This window comes from Apteryx rowi, unplaced genomic scaffold (genome assembly GCF_003343035.1).
Source record: "Apteryx rowi isolate R43461 unplaced genomic scaffold, aptRow1 scaffold_692, whole genome shotgun sequence".
NCBI lineage: Eukaryota > Metazoa > Chordata > Aves > Apterygiformes > Apterygidae > Apteryx > Apteryx rowi.
In genome coordinates, this window is record NW_020450974.1 from 264,760 (window position 1) to 289,608 (window position 24,849).

At 35.9% G+C, this 24,849-nt stretch overlaps 1 protein-coding gene across 1 annotated transcript in view; it reads left to right on the forward strand.

The window, feature by feature from the left end:
* Positions 1–24,849, forward strand: part of PDCL2 (phosducin like 2) — a 42,350-nt gene extending 17,501 nt beyond the window's left edge. Inside the window, exons 6-11 of the mRNA XM_026086409.1 lie at positions 11,245–11,298; positions 17,151–17,271; positions 18,729–18,819; positions 20,899–21,042; positions 22,673–22,881; positions 24,229–24,849. Coding sequence (XP_025942194.1) covers positions 11,245–11,298; positions 17,151–17,271; positions 18,729–18,819; positions 20,899–21,042; positions 22,673–22,881; positions 24,229–24,377 — 768 coding nt within the window. The 3' untranslated portion in view covers positions 24,378–24,849. The remainder of the gene's footprint in view (positions 1–11,244; positions 11,299–17,150; positions 17,272–18,728; positions 18,820–20,898; positions 21,043–22,672; positions 22,882–24,228) is intronic.

Sequence of the window (24,849 nt, forward strand, 5' to 3'; positions counted from 1 at the left end):
GAGGAAGTTAAACATATTCATATTTTCTCATTTCTTTACAATCATTCTGATATGTTAATGTCTATTATTGCCTTGTTTGTTCTGTTTCTTCAGAAATATGCTGTGTATTTCCTAGACAGTGATGCTAACTGTTTTCTAGGCCTCTGGTGAATACTGTTGACGCTGTAGTCAGGATTTTCATTATAGAGCTGCTCTGGAGCTTTTAATGGTAATCAGGGCACAGTGAAATGAGCCATCCCTGCTCCTGCTGAAGAGGTTACTGCCTCCCTCTTCCTCCCCATCCTGAAGACCCTTGCCCCTGCCCACCCCCCGAGGTTACTGCTTTCTCACTTCTGGTTTGGCTGTTCAGGTGACTCTTTTCTAGCCCAGGTCTGGGACGTACTTACGTAGGTGAGCGACCTCCTCCTTCACTGCATTCTCCCCTCTCCGCTGGCTGCGGGGCAGAGCCTGCGTGGCAGCTGGCCAGCCTCTTTCGCTCATGTAAGCGACATTGGACACCTTAGGCAGACTGTGCAAGATTGACTCCAAGTAGGCAAATTCATTTGCCTATTAAATATATTATCACTTCGGTAAAATTAGAGATTCCATAAGTTATATTTCTCTTTGTTGTATTTCTTGTACAAGAATTATTGTAATAAAAAATGCACTATACTTTTTATTTTGAAAAGCTTTGTTTTCATCAGTCAAAGGTTTAAACTGGTTTGAGGAACACAGGTATTTCTACTTTATTTCCCACTGTGGACCTCAGTCCACAAGCCCCCAGGTTCTGTGTTGCCAGTCACTGCATGGGGGCTTATGCTGCACACTGCGCCAGGCTATGTGCGAGCATAAGAGTCTGGTGGAGCACATGGGATGTCAGGACTGGAGTTTGTCTAATAGGCAGAGTGACCAGTGCCATGGTTACAAAGTTTACTTGAGAATGTAAACTATTTTGTAGCAAAACATCTTTTTTTTTGCTGTGGTTTAAATTATTTTAAAGTAAAATGAATTCTTCAGTACAAAGGAGATTGAAGCTGCTAATTTCCATAGCAGATAATCATAGAGGAGTTGGTAGAAGTTGTGTAGGGAAATGTTTTCTGTAGTGCTCACAGAGGCTGATCAAAGTTTGAATAATTGCAATTACCTGGGCAACAAGTCTGTGAATTGTTCTGAACTTGCAATACCTAAAGGTGAGGATGCACAGCTCTTCCCTTCATTACTGTGTGCGTCACATTCATAGTGTAAAAATAAATGGTGGTATCTTTATGTTGTCAATTCACAGTGTTCAAAAAATTAGTTTCTCAATTAACATCTTCAGTCCTTTTTTGGTGCATGTTTGGTCCACAAACCAGTACTGTGGGAAGAGACATTATTTGCATCATAAGGTCAGAATTTCGTTGCTCATGTGTCTGTGTTCATGTCCTCTCAGTCGTCTATCCTGCATCCTTTGCTGCAACTTGTTCCCCAGCTTAATGAGAGAAGACTGAAGAGATACAAAGTGGACGTATGTAATCTTAAACTATGCATGCTTGCATTCTCACATTTTGTGATTCATTAGCTCTTTGAAAAATGTCCTTCTAGAACCTTTCTGCTTGTAGCATTTTTATTTTCAGGATTTAATATCACACTAGCGTACCTCCATTAGAAGGAGGTTTTTCTATTCTTTAATCAGTGTAAAATAATCATGCTGATATTTAACATGTAAAAAAGGAAAACTAAAATAATATATGTTTAACATGGAAGAGTAGTAGAACAGAGAGCCTATATATCAAAGTGGATCTAGTAGTTGATTTATAAAAAGAAAAATACCTTCAAATTAGTTGTACCATTATACTGCAGTTGAGTTATTCTTTTCTAGGGGTTCTCTTTTTTTCCCATGTGGAATTCAAACCATATCAATTCATTAAAAACATTATTTATGACTTACGATATTAAGAATTTCCAAGTAATTTAAAGACAATATTATCATTTAACTTAAGGTGCAGATCAGAAAGTTCTCTCTTTGTTCCAATTTTTGCCCAAGGTTTAACTTTCTGAGTTATGAGCTGTAGAAATGAGTCCTTTGAGAATATAATGACATCTTTTYTTCTCACACATCTTTTAAAACTGCTTTAACTACACTATTATCTGACTTAGCATCAGCAGAAACAAAACATGAGAAAAGGAATGTATCTTCTCACTTCAAGTAGCATAAACTGAGATTAACTTTTGATTTAAAGGCATATTTTAGAGTAAAATAGGTGTAACGGGATCATCTCTTATTTTGGAGTTTTCAGTTTGGGATTAAAGAATGAGCAATCGCTGGCTGTTTTGCAGATGGAAGAGCAATAGTAAATTTGAATTTAAGACATTTTTCTAATATATGAGGTAGATGCATAATTTGGGCCCTATCTTAAGAGGGGCATGTTGCATTGTGGAGGGTATGTTCCTCTTTTCAGCCACATGCATAGGACTCAGGAAGAAAGTATTGTTGTTATTAAATTGTTTCTGGCCACTTTCTTACTTTGTAAAATGCTGACTCTCATTTTGATATTTGATAAAGTACATACATGCAAAGTTCGATAGATTTTTTTTTTCTCTTTTTAAGAACCATTTCAGAAAGTCATGCTGCAGTGAAAATACATATAGCAGTATTAACCATTTTGTATGAAATACAATTTTGTTTTTGATCATTCATTAGATAGAACTATATTATTTTGTTTCTCTTATTTGGAAAACCATTATTTGGGAATCCTTTTTTCATAATCTGTTCATTCCTTCTGAATTTTGCTACTTGCAGGTATGTTCTGGAAAATACTTCAAACAGCTACATACGCTTTATCACTTATGTTCACTCCACAAAATTCGTAATGTTTATTACCTATAGCTTTTCTCCTATGATGTTTTGGCTCTAAGAACTTCTATCTCATATGCTTTTCTCCCATGAGATCTCAGGAAGTTATGTGAAGTTATATTAAAAAAAAATTCCATATCCACAGTTGGCTCATTGTCTCGTAGCAAGAAAAAAAAAGTAAAAACAACTTCAAAGAAATCATTGTTACAGAGCACAATCTATTTTAAAAATACAAGGAAGGCTCTTGTCAGAGTGAACAACTTCAAAGACAAAAGAGAAAGCCATCAGTATCTACTGAATCACCCAACCTACTCCTGGATAGGTTCCCAGCATCCAAAACTATTCAGCATACTAGATGCATGATGTTGGTCCTGTTACCACTGTGTAACTATAGAGTCTATAAAAGCAGTTTTACATGGTGTTACGAAAGCAGCATAACACTCTGCTTAGAGAAATAGTGATGATTTGGCCCACCATTGACATATTTTAATCATGATGCCATCCAGTTTTATAAACCTAAATAATCCTTTGACAGAAAAATGTAAATTGAGACAGAAAATTCTTCATGGTTTTCACATGACAGAAAACTGTGGATGGCTTCAACCTAAAGAAACATTTAGTTATGGATCAGGCAGTTTGGTATATTAAGGGAATCAATTCCTTGAGAGCTGATTAAGGATTTAAATAAACCACAGATTTAGGAACAGATTTGCAGCACTGATTCAGAAAGTAAATCCTGCCTGAAATAACGAATCAGAGTTCTTTATGTTAGAACGATATTTGGTTTGTTTAGCTATCCATAAACTAATAAATGCACCAAAACACTACTCCTTTCCTGTCTACATAAGATGTAATTTTGGCCTCTACAGTTTCGCTGTATTTTGGACAATGTGAGCTTCATGTGTCAGACCACTCCCAGAAACTTGCATTTCATCAGATGTCATTTACATTGCAATTTTATCAGGGTGCAGAGAAAAACTATGGGTACAGATCTGGCTTGTTCTCCATCCCTCCTGCAAAACGCTGCATTTGATTTCAATCAGTAAACAGGCAAGGGCCTCCCAGCTGCGTATAGCATGCGGAGCTGTGTCTTACATCAGCTCTTCTCCATTTGCTGTCCAACACAGAGCCTTGTCAGAAAAGTAGAAGGAACACAGCAAGGTGAGATGCTGCTATTATAGACTGCTAAGCTTCTACCAGACCCTATCAGTATACAATTGCTTGTCACAGAATTAAGGAGTCGTAAACAGTTTTCTGAGGCAGCCATTGCTCTCTTCATCCACGTGCTATTGCCTGTACTTAGTCAAGCTACTGTGCAGTGGGGAACCCAGCTCTTTCTCATTTCTGTTCACAGAATTAAGGGCAAGTCCCTTAATTCTTAATTCCAGATGAGGAAGTAGCCAGCAAGGTTTTTCACACTAATTTTTCATGTGGACATTCTCATTAAAAGCAATCTGGACAAAGTCAAACATTTACTGAAGAACAAGAATTTCTATACAGGGTGCCTGTGTAAAATAGCAACTGTGCTTTAGGTTCACTCCCCTGGTTGCTGTATCAGCTTCCCCAAGTAGACAAATAAAAAGAGAGTTGAATTCAGCAACAGCTGGAAGAAAATTAAGCCAGTGCTTTTCTTAAAAAATTGCTGAGTTTATTTGTTATGACAAAAAACTAAGAGCACAGCTCTTTCAGCCACTGATTTTTACATATTGAATTGCCTGACAGTACCATCTTGTTAAATCTCATATAACAAATTAGTAAAGTAAACTAAGGAATAATTCCAACTGGATTCAGGAAACACTTCAGATTTTCATACTGAGGAAAACTTTGCATAGATGCAGCACAGCACCATTGTATGCATTTTATCGTTATCACATGAGAAAAGTAGTGTAGGTATTTATGCATATAAAGCCATCTTTCACTAAGCATGACTGACATTCCTCATTGTAAAAATGTGATTTCATTTACTTAACACTTTCCCAGACTCTAATAATTTCATCAAAAAAAGTGAATGAATTTTTAAAAATACATTTTTTTAATATTTTATTAGTAATATGGAGAAAAAATTTAATCAAAAACCATTAGAATTTATGCAGAGACTTATGTTTCAATATTAGCACAGCCCATATTACAGTAGCACAGAGCGAAATCTCAGGAAAAGCCCTGCCAGTGGAAAAGTGAAATTGAGAGTTGAGTTTTGGAGGACCAGGAAAAATGAGGCTACTGAAAATAAAAGCTGGAAGGTAAGTAGGGGTGCTGCAGTCATGAATGGGTCGGGAAGACAGACTTAGGGTAGATAAGGAACCAGCAAGAAAACTGGTTCTTAACTAGCAAGGACAGGGAGAACTAGTTGGCAAGGCAAAAGGAGGCACAGTCATCCTTAATCTGACATTTCTTAACATCTGAGTGCTTGATTTAGGTTGTAAATGGTATATAAGTATATAATGGCTGAACATGGTTTAAGGACAATGAGTTGTTTTGGAAATTCTTTACTACGCCTATTAAAGGTTTCTGGTCCAGGCTGACCTTTGGAGAGAAAAATATTCTTGTTTAGTATTTCTCAGTCCTTTTGGGTCTTTCAGTGTTTCGCAGTCTGTTTCTTGTGGACCACTGCTAGTCTTAAGACATAAGAAAACTCACTAAACAAAACAATGTTTTTTAATCCCCCAGAAATTAACATGCAAACAGGAGGAGAGGGGCGGAAGTAATAAAAGTAGTAAATCAAATTCAAAGTTTAGACTAACTTTTCTTTGATTGTAAATATGAGCCACTGTGGTGACAGATGAATGTTTGATTATTTTTCAATATGGTTAAGTGCTTCTTCTTTTTTTTCAACAAAATTAGGTAAATTATTGATTAAAAAATAAAAAGCTGAGAAAAACTAATACATGGCATGATCTTTTTTTTTAAGTGCTTAATGCTAGAGTTTCAAGTGAAATAAAAATCTCTGTATTTGCTACACAGAGTCAGACTATTCCCATTATTACATTGAGTGTAAGGGATTATGGTTTTCTTTCAGTATGTTCTTATGTACAGGAATAGGACACAGCCTTTCTGAGTGGAAGGCTGCTGATTCTGCAGTGGATCATAGTCCTAGTTTTCTTCATGTGGGTGAGGAGGAGCAGGAGCAGGGTAATGTGGAGCCGGAGGTCCTCATGAGCACTTGAAGCCAAACTGGGGGGGGAAGCAAACCCTAAATGCATATAATCAGTTTGTCTAGAAAAATATCATGACATGAACGTCTGTATAGCAGTGTACACATATACCTAACCCAGAAAACAACAGAGGACAAGACTTCGGCATTTAAAGGCAGATAAAAATATGATCCAATTCTTGAAACAGCCCCTACTGCTTTTTAACTGTGTACTATCATCCTGACTTCTACAGTAATCTTAAATGTGACAGAACTGTGTAAAAATTAATGGCAGATTTTGCTGATCACTGACGTCAGGTTTGGTTAACAGGACTACCAGTGGCAGAACCTGGCCACATATAAGATCTTAAAGAGTTCGTACATCTACTCATGAAACAACTCAAACAGCAGTTCCCAAGAGAACTAAAATTGTTATAAAAATTTTAATCCWTTACACATCTGAAATGAAAATACAGGGTGAAAGTTAGCTTCTGTGATGACATTAACTGCATTTATGCTCCTGGAGCTAAATACTGACAGAAAATATTCCTGTAATTGCTCTTTGTGCTTTTAAATTAACATACATGTTAAATAAGAAAAAGAACATGAAGGAAAGTATAAATGCCAGGGCACAAAATTATTATATGTGAAAACAAACTGGCTTTTAAATCCAATCAGTCCTTTTGCTAGAATACTTTAATATTTGGAGCTTATTTCCATTGAGGTTGATGACACAATTAATGGTAATAGAATACAGTAATTAACAGGCAATAACCTAAAAGCAAGAGCCTACTTACCATTTTCCAACACATTTCTGCCTCTTCATGACAGTTTTATTTTTAGTTAACAGTTTCTCACCCAAGCTCAACAGAGAAACTTTTGGGAATATTTTTCCTAGTAATAATAATACCAGAGTCTACAGAGTATATCAGTCAGATCATGTAAGTGACTGCATATTTATATTTTAAGAGGTTCACAATATTTATAACTGAAGTCACAAATAAAATGTAATACATTACGTCTGTTTAAGAGCTGCCAAGCTATCCTATGAAATAAAATCCAAAAGCTTATTGTTTACATCAAAGAAACATCAAGGTCCATACTCTTTACAGAGTACAGATTCTTAGGAAAAGAAAAATAGTAGCTATCTGACATAAAGCTTAAACATACACTAATATTAACATAGGGCTAAGAAAAAAATTATTTTTAGGACAATATTTGCAAACTTTTATTCCAAAGGAAATTAAAAAAAACCCTCAAAATGCTAGAGTGATTTTGAATGAACCCAAAGCAGGCTGATATAACTCTGTGGCTAAAGGCAAATATTTTATTAAGCATATTTATAAAAGGTATCTTATTTTTGTTAGATTTTTATATTAGAATTGAATGTATGATGATGTATTTCCGTAGTCATCTTTTCTTTTAAATGGCTAATTTTTAAAGCCCTTTAGTCTTTCTCCTATTTATCATCATAATTATTAATACACAGAAATAATAACACTTAGAATTTGAAGTAATCTGCAGTGTAATAAGCATTGATTCTTTAATTTGCAACTATTATGTTATGCTTATGCTCCTGTGCTAACAGGTAAATACTTAAGCACATGTATAACTCTTAAGTTCATTTTTTCAGTGGGACTGCTTGTGTGCTCCGTGCTGAATTCTTTTGTAGGTAAGAAGTGTAGATACAGCTAGAAGTTTGAATGAAGACTTTGTGGCACTTTGAACTGGTATATTCAGTAGTTACATTTCATAAGATACAGGTACAGGAATGCTTTAGATTAGTCAGTGCTATCATGGAAGATTAATTAGATTAAAAATATCCAACACAGATTTAATCTTTAAAAAAAGGAAATGATACAATAATGTTACCAATCCCAAAGTAAAATAAGGGTCAGTCTAACTGAGATTTGTTAGAAGAAGAATGGAATATAGAGCTGTGACAGTCATAACATAGTAACACTTAAAAAGGAAGGTATAATAAGAAAAGCCATACCAGATCAGACTGTATTTTCATCAGTCCAGTATCCTGTATCTATAAGTGGCTTGTAGTGCATAGACAAGAAAAAGGTGGAAGGAGCAGGGGTTGTGTGGAGTGACTAGTCCTCTGGTTTACCCTCTAGCTTTTGGCAGTTGCATTGTAGAGACTTTCTGAGTTGAAGGCTACATCTGGACCATTATGTAAAATAATCACTAGTGGATTTAACCACCTTTGATTTTTGCCTATACATATTTTAAATGACTGTTTATTTTGGAATATTTTATCATTAGGCATTCCGGCCTACAAAATGAAGAGCTCATGAAATGCCAGTGGAGTCGTGTGTTATACTAAATAAGTACTTAAATACATTCTCTTTCATAAGCTGGAGCCATGAGAAGTAATTATATGACTAACACTTGCAGCATATAACTATTTTTAAATAGTCATATAAACATAAGGCAACAATATAAACATTATAAAAAAAAGGAAATGCACCATTGATTATTCTGATCCTGGTGCGGAGACTACAGGAAGATCTTCCATACATATAGTGACTTACAGCTAGTGCACACACAAAAATTGGCTGTAAAGTTTCCATCTGAGCTCAAAATTTAACTGTATCTTTCAGAGAAAGTACCTTCTTTGATTTCCTGTTGTGAATATCAATTACCTTGTTAAATGTGTTATTTAATCCTGTAGGATGCATAATACTAAAGACATTTACAAAATGATAGCATCTTCTGAAATCTATTTCCTTTGCAGACTCTTCTTTGATATTTTTGCAAGCATCTTATTTATTTTAATGTCATAATTACATCTTTGAAAGTCATCCACATTATGCCTAACATATTTATTTATATGACAGATTTCTGCATATTTTAGTACAAAAGTTTAAAAATCTCCGTAAATGTTATTGCTGAGGGTTATATCAGTTGATAAAAAAATTAAGAAAATACTTGCTTGAACAATCTGCCATCCAATGACAATAATAAAAATAATGCAATATTCTCTGACTGTAGGAAAGCTACAAATTCTATCTTTCCAGGAAACTCTGTTGGATAGGGTAATGGGGGAACCACATAGGTAAACTTTTAAGCCAGCAGGGGGTCAAAGCAACTCTGCATGAGGTCTGCAGAGGAACTCTGATCCACTGAAGAAGACCCCATGTTCCGGCTGGCTGCCCATCTTTGCTTGGACTCTCTGACTCTGGTGTCACAGAACATACTTCACAAGGAGTTCGCTTGCTACTGATTCTTTTTTTCTCATACTGGAATGAAAGCCAAAACCTGCTGTACCTAAACACACCTACATCTCTCCCTGACCAGGGAAGGAATTGAAAAGGCGGAAGGGTGAAGAAGGAAACATGCTGTATTAAATCTATTCTTTCTTCCCAATTTGAACTGACACAGATTTTGTCATGAATTTGGTTCCTCTTGAGCTCCACCTTGACTGATATAAATATGACCTAAAGATAGGAGGAGCAAGGCCTTTCTGTCAAGAAAGTAGATCTAAGAGACTGAACAAGATAATTTTTAGAGGGCAGTCAGTAAAATAAAATTTTAAATAAACATACTTCATGTATACATATATTTCTCTATACATACATACATGTAGATTTGTGAATATACATGCACATATTCTACAGCATATATTAGTTATTTTTTAATTTCTCCAAACACTTGAAAGTTTAGAAGGAAAGGTGTTAGGATGAAGACAGATTTTAGCTTTAGTTGTTTTTTAACACCAACCACCTGACATGAAATCAAATAGGGAAACTGCTTAATGATCTTTGAGAGGTGTCTGGTTGTAAATAGAGAATGACATATTAACATGTTGAAAGTCCATAAAATAAATCAGAATTCCATATGATTAATTGTACTCTTGATTCATTTTATATTCTAGAATAATTTCCTTAACTTGCAACAGCTGCCTATTTTATTTCTATGTTTTTATTTTCCTTCATACATTGCATAAAGAAAAATATTGAAATAGAGATAGTATAAGACACTCAGCTGAATCATCTGAGAAGAAGGAAAATGGCAATGTACAGAAATCCAGTAACAGACAAATTTTTAGTCTTTTCAAATAAAAAAACCTATAGTATTGAATAAGTTATAGATCTGAGGTGGGTATTTCAAACCTAGGTAATGCTAGAAGGCGGCGGGCAATATAAATAAAAATCACACAGACATTTTACAGAGAGGAAAGAAACTGGGTATAATGGTATACTTGATGAATTCAAAATGCAGTCAAAATTAAGCTAAGCAAGATTCAGAAGCAATGTATAGTTTAAGCCTTACTTCCTTTGAAAGTTCTTTTGAAAGTGTTTGAAAATGATGGAGGGCATCCTGTTTTACAATTCTTAAAGCATTAGAATACAGCATGAAGTGATTTCTACCTTTGACAACTCTAGTTATGATCATAATCTAAGACGCTGCATGACCTCAGTTTTTAATTGAGAAATACCATCATTGCTAAGGGAGCATACAATAAATTCCATCTAAATTCTACGATGTTCTGCTAAGCACAAGACTTGAACTATTTTGTTTCTGAATTGGCCTGTCTCTACTTCTACAGGACAGGCATCTCACTCATACATCTGACTTTAACACAGACACTGAAAATTCTGTGATTAAGTTTTGTGCATTTGCTAATCATTAAGGTCTCATTAAAGCCAGCCACTTTATGCCCTGTACTTGTTACACTTAAATGGCATTTCTATTTTATTCGTTGTTCTTTCCCGCTTCCTTCCCTTCCTGTATGGATCAACAGACAGTTGTTTCTCACTGTGTGCAAAATGAACAGGACAGAATATCATAGGCACTGGTCTTTTYCTTGGGATTAAATCTGGGAGGGCTGATCATGATATGCTTCTGGGAATAGTGTGGGATCTCATGCCTTGGCTGGAGCCCAAGTATTTCTGTTTTGTAAGGTTTGCATTATTCTCCTCCTGGGATTTGCAAAGACCAATTCTATTATGTCCTTAGAGACTCTTTTTCTATGGAGACACTCAGGTTGGGTCTGAGTAATGAAACCCGGAAAGGCGAAGGCTGCTCATCATTACTGGTATAATTCTCAAGCAGCCTCCACTGAGCCAGAACTAGAGGTGGAATCTGGCCCTCATTCATGTATTTTCTGCTGTTTCTACATGAAGATATGAGCTTTTTTGTTACTGTCATGGAGACATATACATCAAGCATGCCTTAAGAGGCAAAAGTGTATAGCAGTACTGAACAGATAGTTTTAGTAACTATGTAAACAACTTCTCTGTATGGATTCAGTTACAAGAGTAGGTCTGATTTGAAATACTTTACTTTTCAGGAAGAGCTTCAAGGACCTGGAGGGATTCAAAGCAGAAGCTACTTTTTCTTCAGGGTATGGCTTGTTTGATTTTTTTCTTTTCAAATTAAGTGTTACATAACAGAGTAGAAGAATCAGTGAATTAGAGTAAGAATTACTGTGTATGAGGCAACTTTTTTCACTATTAGCATCCTGCTGTAAGTATTTCCATTATAGAGGTTTGTCTTTTTTGCAGAGGATGAACAATACAATTTCCAGAGACTTTATAAGGTGCATTCTGCATGGCACAATCTGTGTTTGTAAAGTTGTAAGGATAACAGGGCTAGATTGGAATTTCTTGGTGATACTGATGGATTAAAAAATAAAAAGATACTGTATGTGCTCAGAATCTTTCAAATTTAAGTAATTACTGATACATTTTTCATGATGATAAATAGTAGCAATGAAATATCTTAAAATGTAAACATCACCTCTAATAGATCAGTAGAAGGACCCTCTTAATATAGTGAACTGATATTCTAAGATCTCTTATCTCAAAATAAGAATTTATAAAATATTTGAAAATTGTTTTTTTTAGAAGTAATGGTACTTCACCAGTGTACTAGACTGATGGAGATTTACAGTTTTCCCTAGCAACACAGGGTTTTAGAACATGTTAGACATGTACCTGATAGGAATGAGGCATGGACAGGACGTCTCCAGATCTGTTCCAGGCATTTTCTGTGATTAAAATAAAGACATAGTAGGAAGTTTTTGTACATGTATGTACATGATGCCATGCTATTTCTTAATAAGTCATTGGTTATTATGTATATAATTCTCAGAAGAGTTCTAGAAAATATGGCATCTTTGAAAATCTTCTAAAGCATTGTTTATCAGCATGTTTATCTGTTACATAAATACAATGCCATGCTTACTTACTGTACCAAGATAGATTTTGGGCCTGACCTTCCATTTTCCTTGTATTTTGACCAGTAAGGTTGGAAAGCAGATATAAAAATTCTCATGAGAATGAACCTACTCTGAGGGGTAACAGTCTCTTAGAGTGACTTCTTGTGGCTTTTTTTCCCTCACAAAATCATACAAGGTGGGCATAATTCATTCTTCGATCTTAAAAGCTGAAATTTTATTGTGTAATTTTCCTCCTGAGGTGGATGTGCCTTAAATGATAACTGGTCTCAGGTTTATATTTAATGACGATCACCATGACAAAACTGAGGAATCTACCAATTTCACATATACTGAGTTCTGTGGGGTTTTCTTATTGAAACTAGTCAGTTTTACAGAGTACTTGTTGGATATTTGTCTTTCAGCCACGCAATGGAAGGAGATCAGTGGATTTTCACTAAGGAGGTATTTATATAATGCTTTTAATCAAGATCTATATTTAAATATGTTTATCTTTATACAAATAGGCCAAATATTTATGTTCAGAAGTAGTATTTAACGCAGAAAGTCTTGAACTGTGCAGTCAGCTTAGACTTCTGCAGACAGATTTTTCCAGATCCGCTAAATTCACCTATCTCAAACTGGAGTGAATAGAAGCTGCAAGTACTCACTCCCTAGAGCAAAGAAATCAGAGGTGTTTCAGGCAGCAAGAAATGGAAAACACCCCAGATTTGTAGACAGTTTGGAAAATTACTAATAATGATAAGTGTATGTCAGGAAGAACTGATACAACTACCTGTCAAGTATATACTGAGAAGCAAGCTGACATTCTGGGGCTAATCCTTCTGTTCTTACACAGAAAAAACTCACACTGAAACTAAGTATTGACTTCCCAATTTAATTTCAAATGATTCAATTCTTTGGAGATATAAAAAAAGGTTTTCTTTGCCAATATTATGATGCTCTCTTATCTAATACATTTTACAGCTCTATCATATTTTAAGCATTTAGTGTTATGTCATATCAACAGCTAAAGCTTTTTCTTATTTTTCAGGATTTTAGATTCCTGATCTAGAACTAATGCTGCAGGAATGCTGAGTACATGGACATACTGTTTTCCTTACAAAAATGTTTCCTTACTAATGTACAATTCAAAAATCACTAGAATGTAAATGTTCTTAAACTAGAATAAGTTAAGAATTGAAATGTTTCTTTACTTTCTTCGCTATATTAAAAGCATAATAAAATTATTTGTTTCCTAGTGTTATGTTTACAACTGCATGTAATGCAACTGTAAAAAAGTCACAGTGTATGCATGTAAAAGATATTGCCTCTAACAATATTGATATGTACATTTATTTTYCCTTCTAAATAAGGGCATTCAGTTAGAGTTGTTTTAATGAGCATGTTTGCAATGTAGACTTTTGTTTTTTTTCAGAATACACTGCAAGTGATTTGTCTTTAAAATCACAGCTTGTTTTGTAATATAACATTCTGCAGCTCTTTTATTAATACTTATGCTAATTTATGTAGCCAAATAGTGTTATATTTGCATATTCTTATTCTGCTCTCATATTTATTGGAAATGCATATTCTTTCATTGTCTGAGTAAGAGTAAACTCAGTCCCACAAAAAAGACATACACTGAAGTCAAGCTTTCATGCCTGATAAAATTGTGCAATAAGTCTAATTCATGTGATATATGTTTCTTTACCACAACATATAATACTGCACTGCGACAAAGTTAAGGGAGCAGAGGAAGAAAACCCATGAGAAAATGTCATGCTTCAAAATATACAAATATTTCAGTGAAGAAAATTTATATAATTAGAATCTCTATTATGTTCAGTTTGTAGGAAGGCCAAACAAAAGGTGTGACATGAGACAAACTGCCACCCTCTTACACGGTTTCCTAAAGGACCGCACGAGCTATTGGATGTTGTTTCCGCGGGGCGTGGCAGCATCTGCGCGTACGCGCAGGCCCGAGGGAGCGCGGGAGCGGGGCCGAGCGCGGGGCAGCCCGCCTCGCACGCAGGCAGCGCCGCGGCTCGCTCCAGCCCTCCGTGCGGAAGCAGCAGCCAACGCCCGCCACGCGACCGTTAGCCCGGCGAGGGGCGGGGCCGGCCGCGCGGCGCTGCCGCAACGGCCGCGCCGCCCGCCGAGTCAAACCTCCGTGAGGGCAGCGAGCCGCCCGGGCGCAGGCATGCAGGTGGGGGCCGGGAGCGGGGAAGAAAAGCGGAGGTGGCGGGCAGGGCAGGGCAGGGCAGGGCAGGGGCGAAGCCAGCAGCCGCGGAGGCTCCCTCGTTGCGGCCAAGCCTGCCGCAGCCTCCTGGAGGGTGAAGAGGGACCTGTGAAGCCTTCTCAGCCCCTGCGGGGCGTCCGGAGAAGTGAAAGGTCAGAAGAGCAGTTGGTGTGGGATTTCTCGTGAAAATACATCACGGAGGCTTTGTGATTTTTTTTTTTGGAACTTTTTTTGGAACTATTTTTGGAACTTTTTTTTTGAAATTTTTTTTTTTTAGCGGTTTACTTAATCATTAATATCCTTTAAGAATAATAAAATACTACACTTTGGTAGCTGGGTGATCATAGGTGTAGCATACTGTAAAGCATCATGTCACTCGCCCAAAGAGGAAATTGCAAATTAATATTTAAATTTAGCTTAGAAGTATTATTTACACTCTAGAATTGAAGTTGCCCAGCCTAGGGGTCCCAAACTTAATATGTGTGAGTACCACCCCTGGCAAAGCTAGTGGTAACTAACATTATCTTTGGCAGCAGTAAGAAGTATTAAGAGAAGTTTTCTTGCTTGGGATTGTGACCTACTAGTTGAGTAATACTGCTTCAGTAGTCCAGCTTTCTCACTACTGAAACCAATTTATGTCTGATCACTTGTGCTTGTTGCTTGGCTCCTTTGCCAGTTATGGTCAAATATCTGCTGAAGTTTTTGACAAACTTCTGTGCATATACTGCAAATTTACACTGATATGTTAACCCTCGGGTTCTTAAACATTGATTTAGCTCAATTTGTTAAAAATTGTTAAAAGTTTAGCAGCTTCTGATCTTCCCTTCCTTGACATTGGAGTTCAGATTTATTTCAGAGACCTGCTTCTGTTATGTTTACTGTGATGTTAAATGTAGTATTCTTGATCCAATTCTTCTTGCTTTCACAAGATGTAAAAGCACCTAGAAAAGGTCCAATGTGCAATCAGTTAATCAATTCACGAACCTGTTGAGAGTTATAAACATTAAATAGAAATGATATAAAGTACACTGCTCAAGTAAAATACTGTAGAGAAATTTTATTTATGACCTACATTTACAGAAAAACACAAAGTGTCGAAATCTTTCCTGGCAAACACCACCCAGAGCTTGTCTTCTAGTTTAAAGTTACCTATGTTCAGCCTCTGTTTCAGTAGTCCTTTTCTGTTGTATGGTTTTGAAATGTATTTCAAAGTTATGATTATGATTATTATGAGCTTTATATTTCATAATCCTTCATAATCCTTCTGCTGGGGAGAAAAATTTGCATTCTGTGTAACAACCTAATCCTGACCTAAGTCAGGAAATCATATGCATGAGAGCATTTGTGTGGAGGCCAAAGCGCATGTGTGTCAGTCATGTGTCTTCAGTGGTTCCCCTGGAGTAATCTTCTCAGTTCGGTGGGGTTTTTGGTATCTTGACTGTACCTGAGTAAAAATTCTTCTTTGGTGAAGAATTTAAAACTTGTAATAAGACAAACAGTAAGACAGAATTTCTTAAATATGTAAATGCTGGGAATTAACTATAGCAAATMTCATAGGTTTTTCCTACTCCAGACCCATTAGTGACTACCTATTTTAGGATTATATGTGGAGCTTCTCTTTTATTATTTCCAAAAGATTATACTTTTAAATCAAAGAAGGAGAACACATAACTTATTCTTAAACCTGTATTTGCCTTTTCCTATGCGCATATGTTAGAGAATATTGAACTGAAGCTGTCTAGAATTAATTGCTTAGCATAACTTGCTTAGCATTAGTAGCTAAATTTGCTGAAGCCTTAGGCCTCAGGCTGTGAACTTGCTGTGAACTTTTACTTAGATAAGTAAAAGGGGGCCCCAGAGCCGGTTCAAGCTGGAGGGATAAAGAAGTTACATGGACAGCAGGAGTAGCCAACCTTGAAGATAAGCAGCGGCCTGTCTAGAGACAATGAAGGGGCCCAGTGAAGAAGGGGAAGAACCGAGACCTAACTATTACTATTGGTCCAAACTATCGCTTAAGGGGTGGGGAATTTAGATTGTAAGGGTATAATTGCCCAGGGATTTCTTTGTTCGGGGTCCCTCTTTGGAGGCACCCAGCTCGAGCTGTAATTACCACACGTATGTCATTAAATTTTATTTTTCTTCAATCTGACTTCGAACTTCTGCCTCAGCAGAACCTAGGGTCGGACCCTGTTATGGAGGCCGGCGAGCCTGATTTTCCATAACACATATATATATGCAGAAGTCCTGTGATGTAAATTAACATGGTATATCAGGGAGTGCATGTTGACACATTAGTATTAATCATTTATTTAAAATAAAAAGTTGGGCTTTTTTTCTTTTCTGATTTTAGGTATGCTTTTACATGTTTATTCAGAATGTCAATGCTTAGTAGTAATATTAAAATATTAATAGAAAAGTCATGCCTGTATAAAACTGTGTTTCTTTATGTATATGTGAGTGATGTTTTGGGTTTCTGAAGAAGGTTTCTATATATCTTTTAGACAAAATTTTTAACAGATATTTTGGAGACTGATAGGTTTAATTATGCTTAAATTTTGAGGGTTTTTTTTCCCCCTCTCATTTTCTTGTGGTTGTCTGTCCAGAAGTGAAAAATGCCAAATGAAAATTAGTGATAGATTAGAGAATGGTCCATGAAGATATTGCATACTCTAAGTAATAGTGTGCCTTTGTTATGACCTTACTATATGCCAAAGTGAAAAAGAGCTGGTTTTGGTTTAAAAAGGGGGCATGGGTGACTAATTTGTTGATTTATTTTTGTTTCATAATGTCAAAACAGGATCCAAATGAAGATACTGAATGGAATGACATATTGAGAGACTTTGGAATTCTTCCTCCAAAAGAAAAACCAAAAGATGAAATTGAAGAAATGGTTTTATGCTTGCAGAAAGAAGCAGAAGGCAAGTAAAATCAAAATATATATGCCATTAATATAACAACATTTGAAAATCTGAGGTATTTGCAGTAATGCTTTTTGAGCCATAAATATTGTATAATAATTATATTCTTATTTTAATTATTTTCACCCAGTTGATGTGTTTTCCTTTTTTTAAAAAAGGATACTGAATTAAACATACTGTAACATTACTGACAAACAATATGGCATCTGTTATGTACAGATACCTCACCTGCATCATTTCAATAAAGGGACTAGGCAGTATAAGCAAGATTCACATTCAAACAAATTGGTAGTAATCCACTCCTGTAATTTGGTAAGAACATGTGGATTTTATTACAACTGCTTTCCCCCTTTCCAGTAGCAGAATATTTTTCTTCCTGTAACTGTTTTCCGTTACTCCAAACTCCTCATATGATTAATATTTTCAATTTCTGTGAGAAGTTTTGAGATTTATGAGCCAAATTAACAGACAGTCCTTTACATCTGTCATCACAATTTTGTACAAGTATCTTTGCTGTCCAGAATTGGGTTTTGGCATGCAAACATCCATGTCCTGTCCACAGTGGGCATGAAGAAAAATGTATTCTCTTTTTCTTTGCAGATACCAGTATGTATTAGAAAATTGTTACTGTGGCTTCCCGTAGTTTCCCTTTGAAGAACAGAAAGCATGAAAGTGTAGTTACAACCATAATAGGAACTGGGAGTGGCACCTCTGTGTAAAACTGTGCCCCTTGGTACCAACTTCATTCCTGCAGGCAAGCAGCTTTGCGTAGACCCACTTCGGCTCTTGTTTAAATGTGTTGTAGTAATTTTCACTTTCTGACAAGTTCCAGACTTCCAAATTGAGATGCAAGTTACAGTTGGTTCAGCAGTTTTCAGCACTGTGTGTTTCTTTGACAATTTACAACAGGGAAAACACATAGTCTTTGTGACTTCAGCAGTAGCTTCTGCCAAATTCTTGGAGGCACTGTTCATCAGAATGCTGTTTATCTAAAGATGTATTAGAAGGTAATATCCAAAAATAAAAAAGTGGCAGAATGGCATATCACTGCATACTACACTGTTTAAATCACTGTTCTATGTTAACAACTTCAGTTCTTTTGGACTTATTTCTAAGCCTTTTTTTCTAGATCTGTGATCATTCCATTGCAGACTTTTGCAATCCTTTCTAGACTCCCACCAGTTGGCCTGGGCAGAAGTAGAGCCCAGTACAGATGTAGTTAGATCCAAGGACATAGCACATGCAAGTACCTAAGCAAGTAAATATCAGTAATGGTTAAATAATTTCATTTTTTCTCTCTTAAACAAAGCTATACCAAAATTGACTAATCTCTAAAATTACATGTACATTTTTTCTTTCATTAATTCCATGTCTGTGTAATAATTTTCATACAGACATTTAAAGTGTTTGTGGATACTTTAGTGAACAAAACATGACTTTTTGTTTGTTTGTTCTAGTGAAACTTTATGAAAGAATGAATCTTAAAGAATTAAAGGAAGCTGAAGATGACTTTGATGAGGCTGATATGAAAGCTGTTGAAATGTACAGGTATAGCAAGATATTCCTAGCCAGATTAACAATGCATGTGTCACTATTGTACATGTCCACAGAATCACAGAATGGTTGAGGTTGGAAGGGACCTCTGGAGGTCATCTACTCCAATCCCCCTGCTCAAGCAGGGTCACCTAGAGCACCTTGCACAGGATTGTGTCCAGGCAGCTTTTGAATTATCTCCAGAGAAGGAGACTCCACAACCTCTCTGGGCAACCTGTTCCAGTGCTCTGTCACCCTAACAGTGAAAAAGTTTTTCCTCATGTTCAGATGGAACTGTCTGTGTTTCCGTTTGTGCCCGTTGCCTCGCGTCCTGTCGCTGGGCACCACTGAAAAGAGTCTGGTCCCATCCTCTTGACACCCTCCCTTCAGATACTTGTACACATTGATAAGATCTCCTCTCAGCCTTCTCTTTTGCAGGCTGAACAGTCCCAGCTCTCTCAGCCTTTCCTCATAGGAGAGCAGTCCCTTATCATCTTAGTAGCCCCTCGCTGGACCCTGTACATGGTCCTGAAAAATAAACTAAGAATCTTTTGAATAGTAATGTCTACTGAGTGACACAGCTGCCTTGTTTCACCTTCTGCTCCTTTGCCAGCAGATAGAGGGGACAGCACTAAAGTTACTGTCCTACTTCCTCCTGATTGTCAATAGCAAAGAGGGAATTTACACTGTGATTTACTTTGACATTTTGTTTAAAAAAAAAAAAAAAGTTATTTCCCTTTTAAAATACTTAATTTAATCTCAAAGCTGCATGTTTAAAGGAAGAGACCACCAATATGCATTGCTCAGCTCAGCTGGATGAGAATACACCATACCACTGTATGTAGAAAAGTGTTGCATGTTTGAAGTGTCGTATACCCATCTTAGTTACAACATCTAATTTACACAAGTAGGGTTTATTCTCTGACTAATTCAGATCTGCTCTTCACTCTACTGCTCTAAAGATGCCATTTTCTGCCAGTCATTAGGAATTAGAACAGTGCTGATGAATACTCAGAGAAAGGAGCAATCCTGTAACCCCTTTTTTGTCTGTTCTTTTGGATATCAGTTTCTGTAGATTTCAAATCAGGAGGAAATGGAGTCGGTTGTGGGTATTCTTTTTCTCGTCATCTCTCTCTCTATCACGTTGCATAAGAGCATGAGGAGAAACAGGATGCATGTATGGTCCCATTTTTTCAAAGGATACTGAATTTGTGTACATGGGGTGCATGCTACCTACAAAGGGACTTTAATTCAGGGCGGCATGCTATTAAAGCAAAAACTGTATTTCAGTGCTGGAATAAAACTTTTATATTTTTTAATTGATAATATGATCAAAACATTTATTCTGTCTAGAATATCCAGACTCAGTGCTTTTGCATTGTTAAAATTACTAAAATAATTCTAGTATTAACTCTGTGTATCTAGTGCTGTATTCTCATAAAAAGATAATCGTGCTTTCATCATGTGAAAGTTGTGAACCTAAATTATCATGCATTCTTGCTAGAGTATAATAACGTTGCACATATATTAGTAAAATTTTTTTCTTCTTTTTTAAAGAAGAAAGCTACTTCTGTAGGGAAATAAATAGCTGTTTTTAGTTTAGCAAATCTTAAGGCATTTTTCATTGTCTATGGTGTCAATATTTTTAGAGTTGAAGACTGCCATCTAATGTCTTAACATTCCAATTTTCATGAAGTATTTAAAATTGCATTGTATAATAGGACACAGAATACTGGTAATTCTTGCTCAAACTAATCTCATTTTCAAAATTTTAAAAACAATTTGCATCTTCTTTAATTTTTCTTACTGTCTCCACTATCAAAACACTTGTGTAACATGTTTGTTACATAAGTTTCCCAAATCTGACATTAATGTATGCACATAAAAGAAGAAAACACATTTTAATGCTATCTTACTGAATAAAGATTAGCAGAGAAGCCTTTCTAGCTCAGAAATATTCCACTGATACTAAAAGACCTTGAGCTACAGAGTATTATTCAAAGCAATTTGTTTAAAGGAATTGAGAGGAATGCACTTTATATTATTATAAAATGCATTTAAAATTTTTCAAAGACATTTATTTTTTTTAATTAGGCAGCAACGCTTGCAAGAATGGAAGCGTCTTCAGCGGAGACAAAAGTATGGGGAGCTAAGAGAAATTTGTGGAGAGCAGTATGTAAAGGAAGTTACAAATGCTCCAAAAGACGTTTGGGTTATAATTCATCTTTATCGATCAAGGTAATTACTTTTTTGTTTAGATGTTGAGTGCTTCAATAGAAAGAATTCAGATGGTAAGAAAAAAGCGATACCAAGAAAAATTAAATATAATAAAGAGACTTTAGTGAAATAGCCATTGTTTGGAGCCAGTGGAACCCTGGAAAATGATCCCAGGATGGGGCCTCCTTGATTTGTTAATTCACTCTGTGAGAATTAATCACGTCACCTTTCATCACATGTACTAAAAATTTCTTAAGGTGTATGCTTATCGCCATGTACTGAATCTCATTGAGATTTCTGAATTTCACTGAGAAACTGGTGTCTGCTTTCTGTGCTAAAGGAAGTTCCTTTGCAGACTCCTTTCTCAGGAAATGTTCTCTTACATGATTATTCTACCTTTATTCCCCACTGACTCCAATAATAGTTCTGAAAAATCAAAAAATGCTAGGGAAATTGTTAGTTTATCAATTCTCGAATAAATTCTCTAGTGGTAGCAGACATTGTGATGGGATCCAGCAGAAATGTCAGAAGACTCCCATGATTACTTCAGCATATGTTAGCAACTCTAGAATTAGTATGGAATGCTTAAGAACATGGTTTTTAGATTCAGACCAGCTTTCTCTTTTCCTTCTTTTTAAGCCCATTGGGAGGAAGTTTCTCCCTCCCTCTCCCTCCCTCTCCCTCCCTCTCTCTTCCTCACCTGGAATGGAACATTACTTCCAGGAGCAAGGAATAGGTCAATCAAATGAAATTGTTCAAATTACATTATTGTAATTTAAACATCTGAAGAAACAAAATAGAAGGTTTTCTTCCTTTTCATTTTTTGTTTACTGGAGGATCAACTCTATGCTTCATCAGTGCATAAATACGAGTCTGTGAGGAAATTCATAATTCCTTAGGAATGAGTACCAAATCTCCCAAGCCTCTTGTGGCTAGAGTGTAACGAATCTGTTATTCCAAAACTGCAACCCTACCTGTCTTTGGCCACCAGAGGGTGCTGCTGGAACTCTATGATAAATCAGCTTCTTGAACTTTAGTCTGTTACAATAAAGATCCTAATTTTAAAAGGCTAAAGGGAGACCCAGCAAAAACCGTTGCTTTTTTTTAAAATGAGGCTAATATGGTGATTGCATCGCAAATACTAGCTATGAAAGTAATGAGCAGGCCTGTAGTGGTAATATGACTACACAAAGGTTTCCTTGAGGTTATTCAGATGGTACTAAAAGACTGGAGAAGTAATTAAATGTTGAACTGGAAGGTAATTTAAATAACTTACAGTGAAATTATAAATTTAAAATTTCCTTTAAACCCTGGACAAATGGACAAAATGAACTTTAAAATCTTAGTGGAGAACAAAATTGAAACACAATTCTTGAAGCTTCTGGTAGCTTTAATGACATATATTTCATACACTGTGCCTATTATATAGGTATTCGAAGTTTTTACTTGGATAGTTCTTTAAGCCAAAATGTTCTTCTTAGAAAAAAGCTAACTAAAATCTATACTGTAAACCCTATCACAAATTAAAGTAGAAAGATTAACCACATGTAAAGGTATATTTATTCTTCAAAAGCTTTGGTTTTAATAGACTCTAGTTGTTTTACAAATTGTTACACTGGAAGTGTCATCAAACTTGCTTATTTTTTTCTAGCATCCCAATGTGTTTACTAGTTAACCAACATCTTGGCCTGCTAGCCAAAAGGTTTCCAGAAGCCAAGTTTGTCAAAGCCATTGTGAACAGCTGCATTCAGAACTACCATGACAGATGTTTACCCACAATATTTGTGTATAAAACTGGTCAAATAAAAGGCAGGTTCATTGGAGTAGCTGAATGTGGGGGCATAAATCTTAAAGTGGAAGGTAAGAGAATTTTTTAAATTATTCCCTTTAACAATCTTCAGATTTTCTATAATAATCATCAGATCTCAAGATCATTGCTCAAAGGTGGAAAAGATTTTAAAACACTTTTATAGGGGAAAAAAAGCGCAGAAGAAGCAAGGAATGACTTATGTAATTCTCTGGTAAGAATATTTAATAAGCATGGTATTTTGCAGTTTCACAGTTAAATAGTATACTGAGGTAAATTTGGATTGTTGCAGGGATGGCTCTATATATTTTTGGTGAGATGGAGAATTTACTCTCTAATAAAAGATCCTTTTCTTCTTAAGTGATAATGTTTAATCCAGTTAATAAGCTAATAGGGTTTTTCTACTGTATTACCAATCTGTCTTGGGGTGTTTGTCTTTACTAGGAGCAAACTGTATTATCTATGTATTGATTTAAGGTTTGTAGAGGCCTACAGATTAGCTTGACAAGAATTCTTCTGTTCTCTCTTCTAAGTAATTCTGAGTTATAGCAGATCAAGTTTTATTAAAATACATTCTGTAGCTGTTGTATCAAAACTACATATGTGGTTCTGTTACCATAATATCTAATCATTGTGTTCATTTATTCTCACAACTCTCCACTTTCTGTTCACTGACCACCACTTCAACATCTGCCAGTATGTCCAAAAATAAAAATCAATTGGTAATTTAATAATCTTATTCAGTGTTTTAAGGGACACCAATTTTCCTTGTTATCGATTTCATTGGATAGTTCTCCTCCCAGTTCTGTTATTCCTGGTTACCTCTGATTCAAGTTAGATATTGCATCAGTTTATATTTAACTCATATTTGGAAGCCTTTCTTGAAAAACATGAAGAGTTAATTTCTACTCTTCTAAATCAACCAAAATTATTTACCACAAGGCTATACAGCATTTCTAGGAAAAACTGGGGGGTAAAATTGGAATCTTGTGTGTTTAAAAAAAAAAAAAAAAAAAAAAAAAAGGAAATCTGGATGCTTTCAAATCGATAACCTCTGTTTCTGCACCTGCCTGATAATTGGGAGACTGAGGTTACTTTCACTCTGCTGGAACATCTTCCTTTGTATTGGAAGGTCTCCAGACTAAGGGGAGGAAGAAATTGGAGTCCCTTGTCTCTTATCAGCACTACCCACTGCAGTGTTGCCCAAGCACAAGTGAGCGGTTTTGCTGTCAGGTGGTCTCCTATCCCTATTGTGATTATATCCAGTTCTAATTAACACAGTACGAAAATGTAGTTAGCAAYTGTCTAAAATTTTTAAATAATTTGTGTGTTCTATGAATAAATGCATTTTGTAATCATTTATTGCAATTATCAACATAAATTGTCATTTATTGTTACAGAGCTCGAATGGAAGCTAGCAGAAGTTGGAGCAATAAAAACTGACTTAGAAGAAAACCCCAAAAAGGACATTATGGATATGATGACATTTTCAGTGCAAAATATTTCTGCTCACAAAGACACCAATACAAAAAGCAGTGATGTGATGTAACCAAACATTACTTAAGCAGAAATTTTTAATGCAGATAATCTGTTTTGACTTAAATAAGCTGAAACTAACATAGCTCCTTACTCATTTTGTAAACCTGAAACAATACAAGGAGTTCTTGTTTCACTTGTATGTTTTTGATTTTGATGTTTGGAAGAAAATTAATTTAGTAAATAAAACCCAAATTTAGCTTTGGATAGATAGAGAGGCTCCTGTTGACACTGAGGACCTTGATTCTCCATTTCATACAAACCCTGCTTAAATGGAATTGGAAAGGGAGGATATTAGCTGGTGGGCTGTAATCCATGACTTTTTTTCTCCTTTTCTCCAGCATGCATGCAAGTTTGAGTTATTTAATTCCCTTAGTGAAATGATTGACTGTAGTGGAACTCTGCTCTGCTAACTACTTTCTCAGTTCCTCCCACTGAAAAGCTGGCCCAAGGAGAATGCTGTGTATAGTGATATAAAAGCAGGA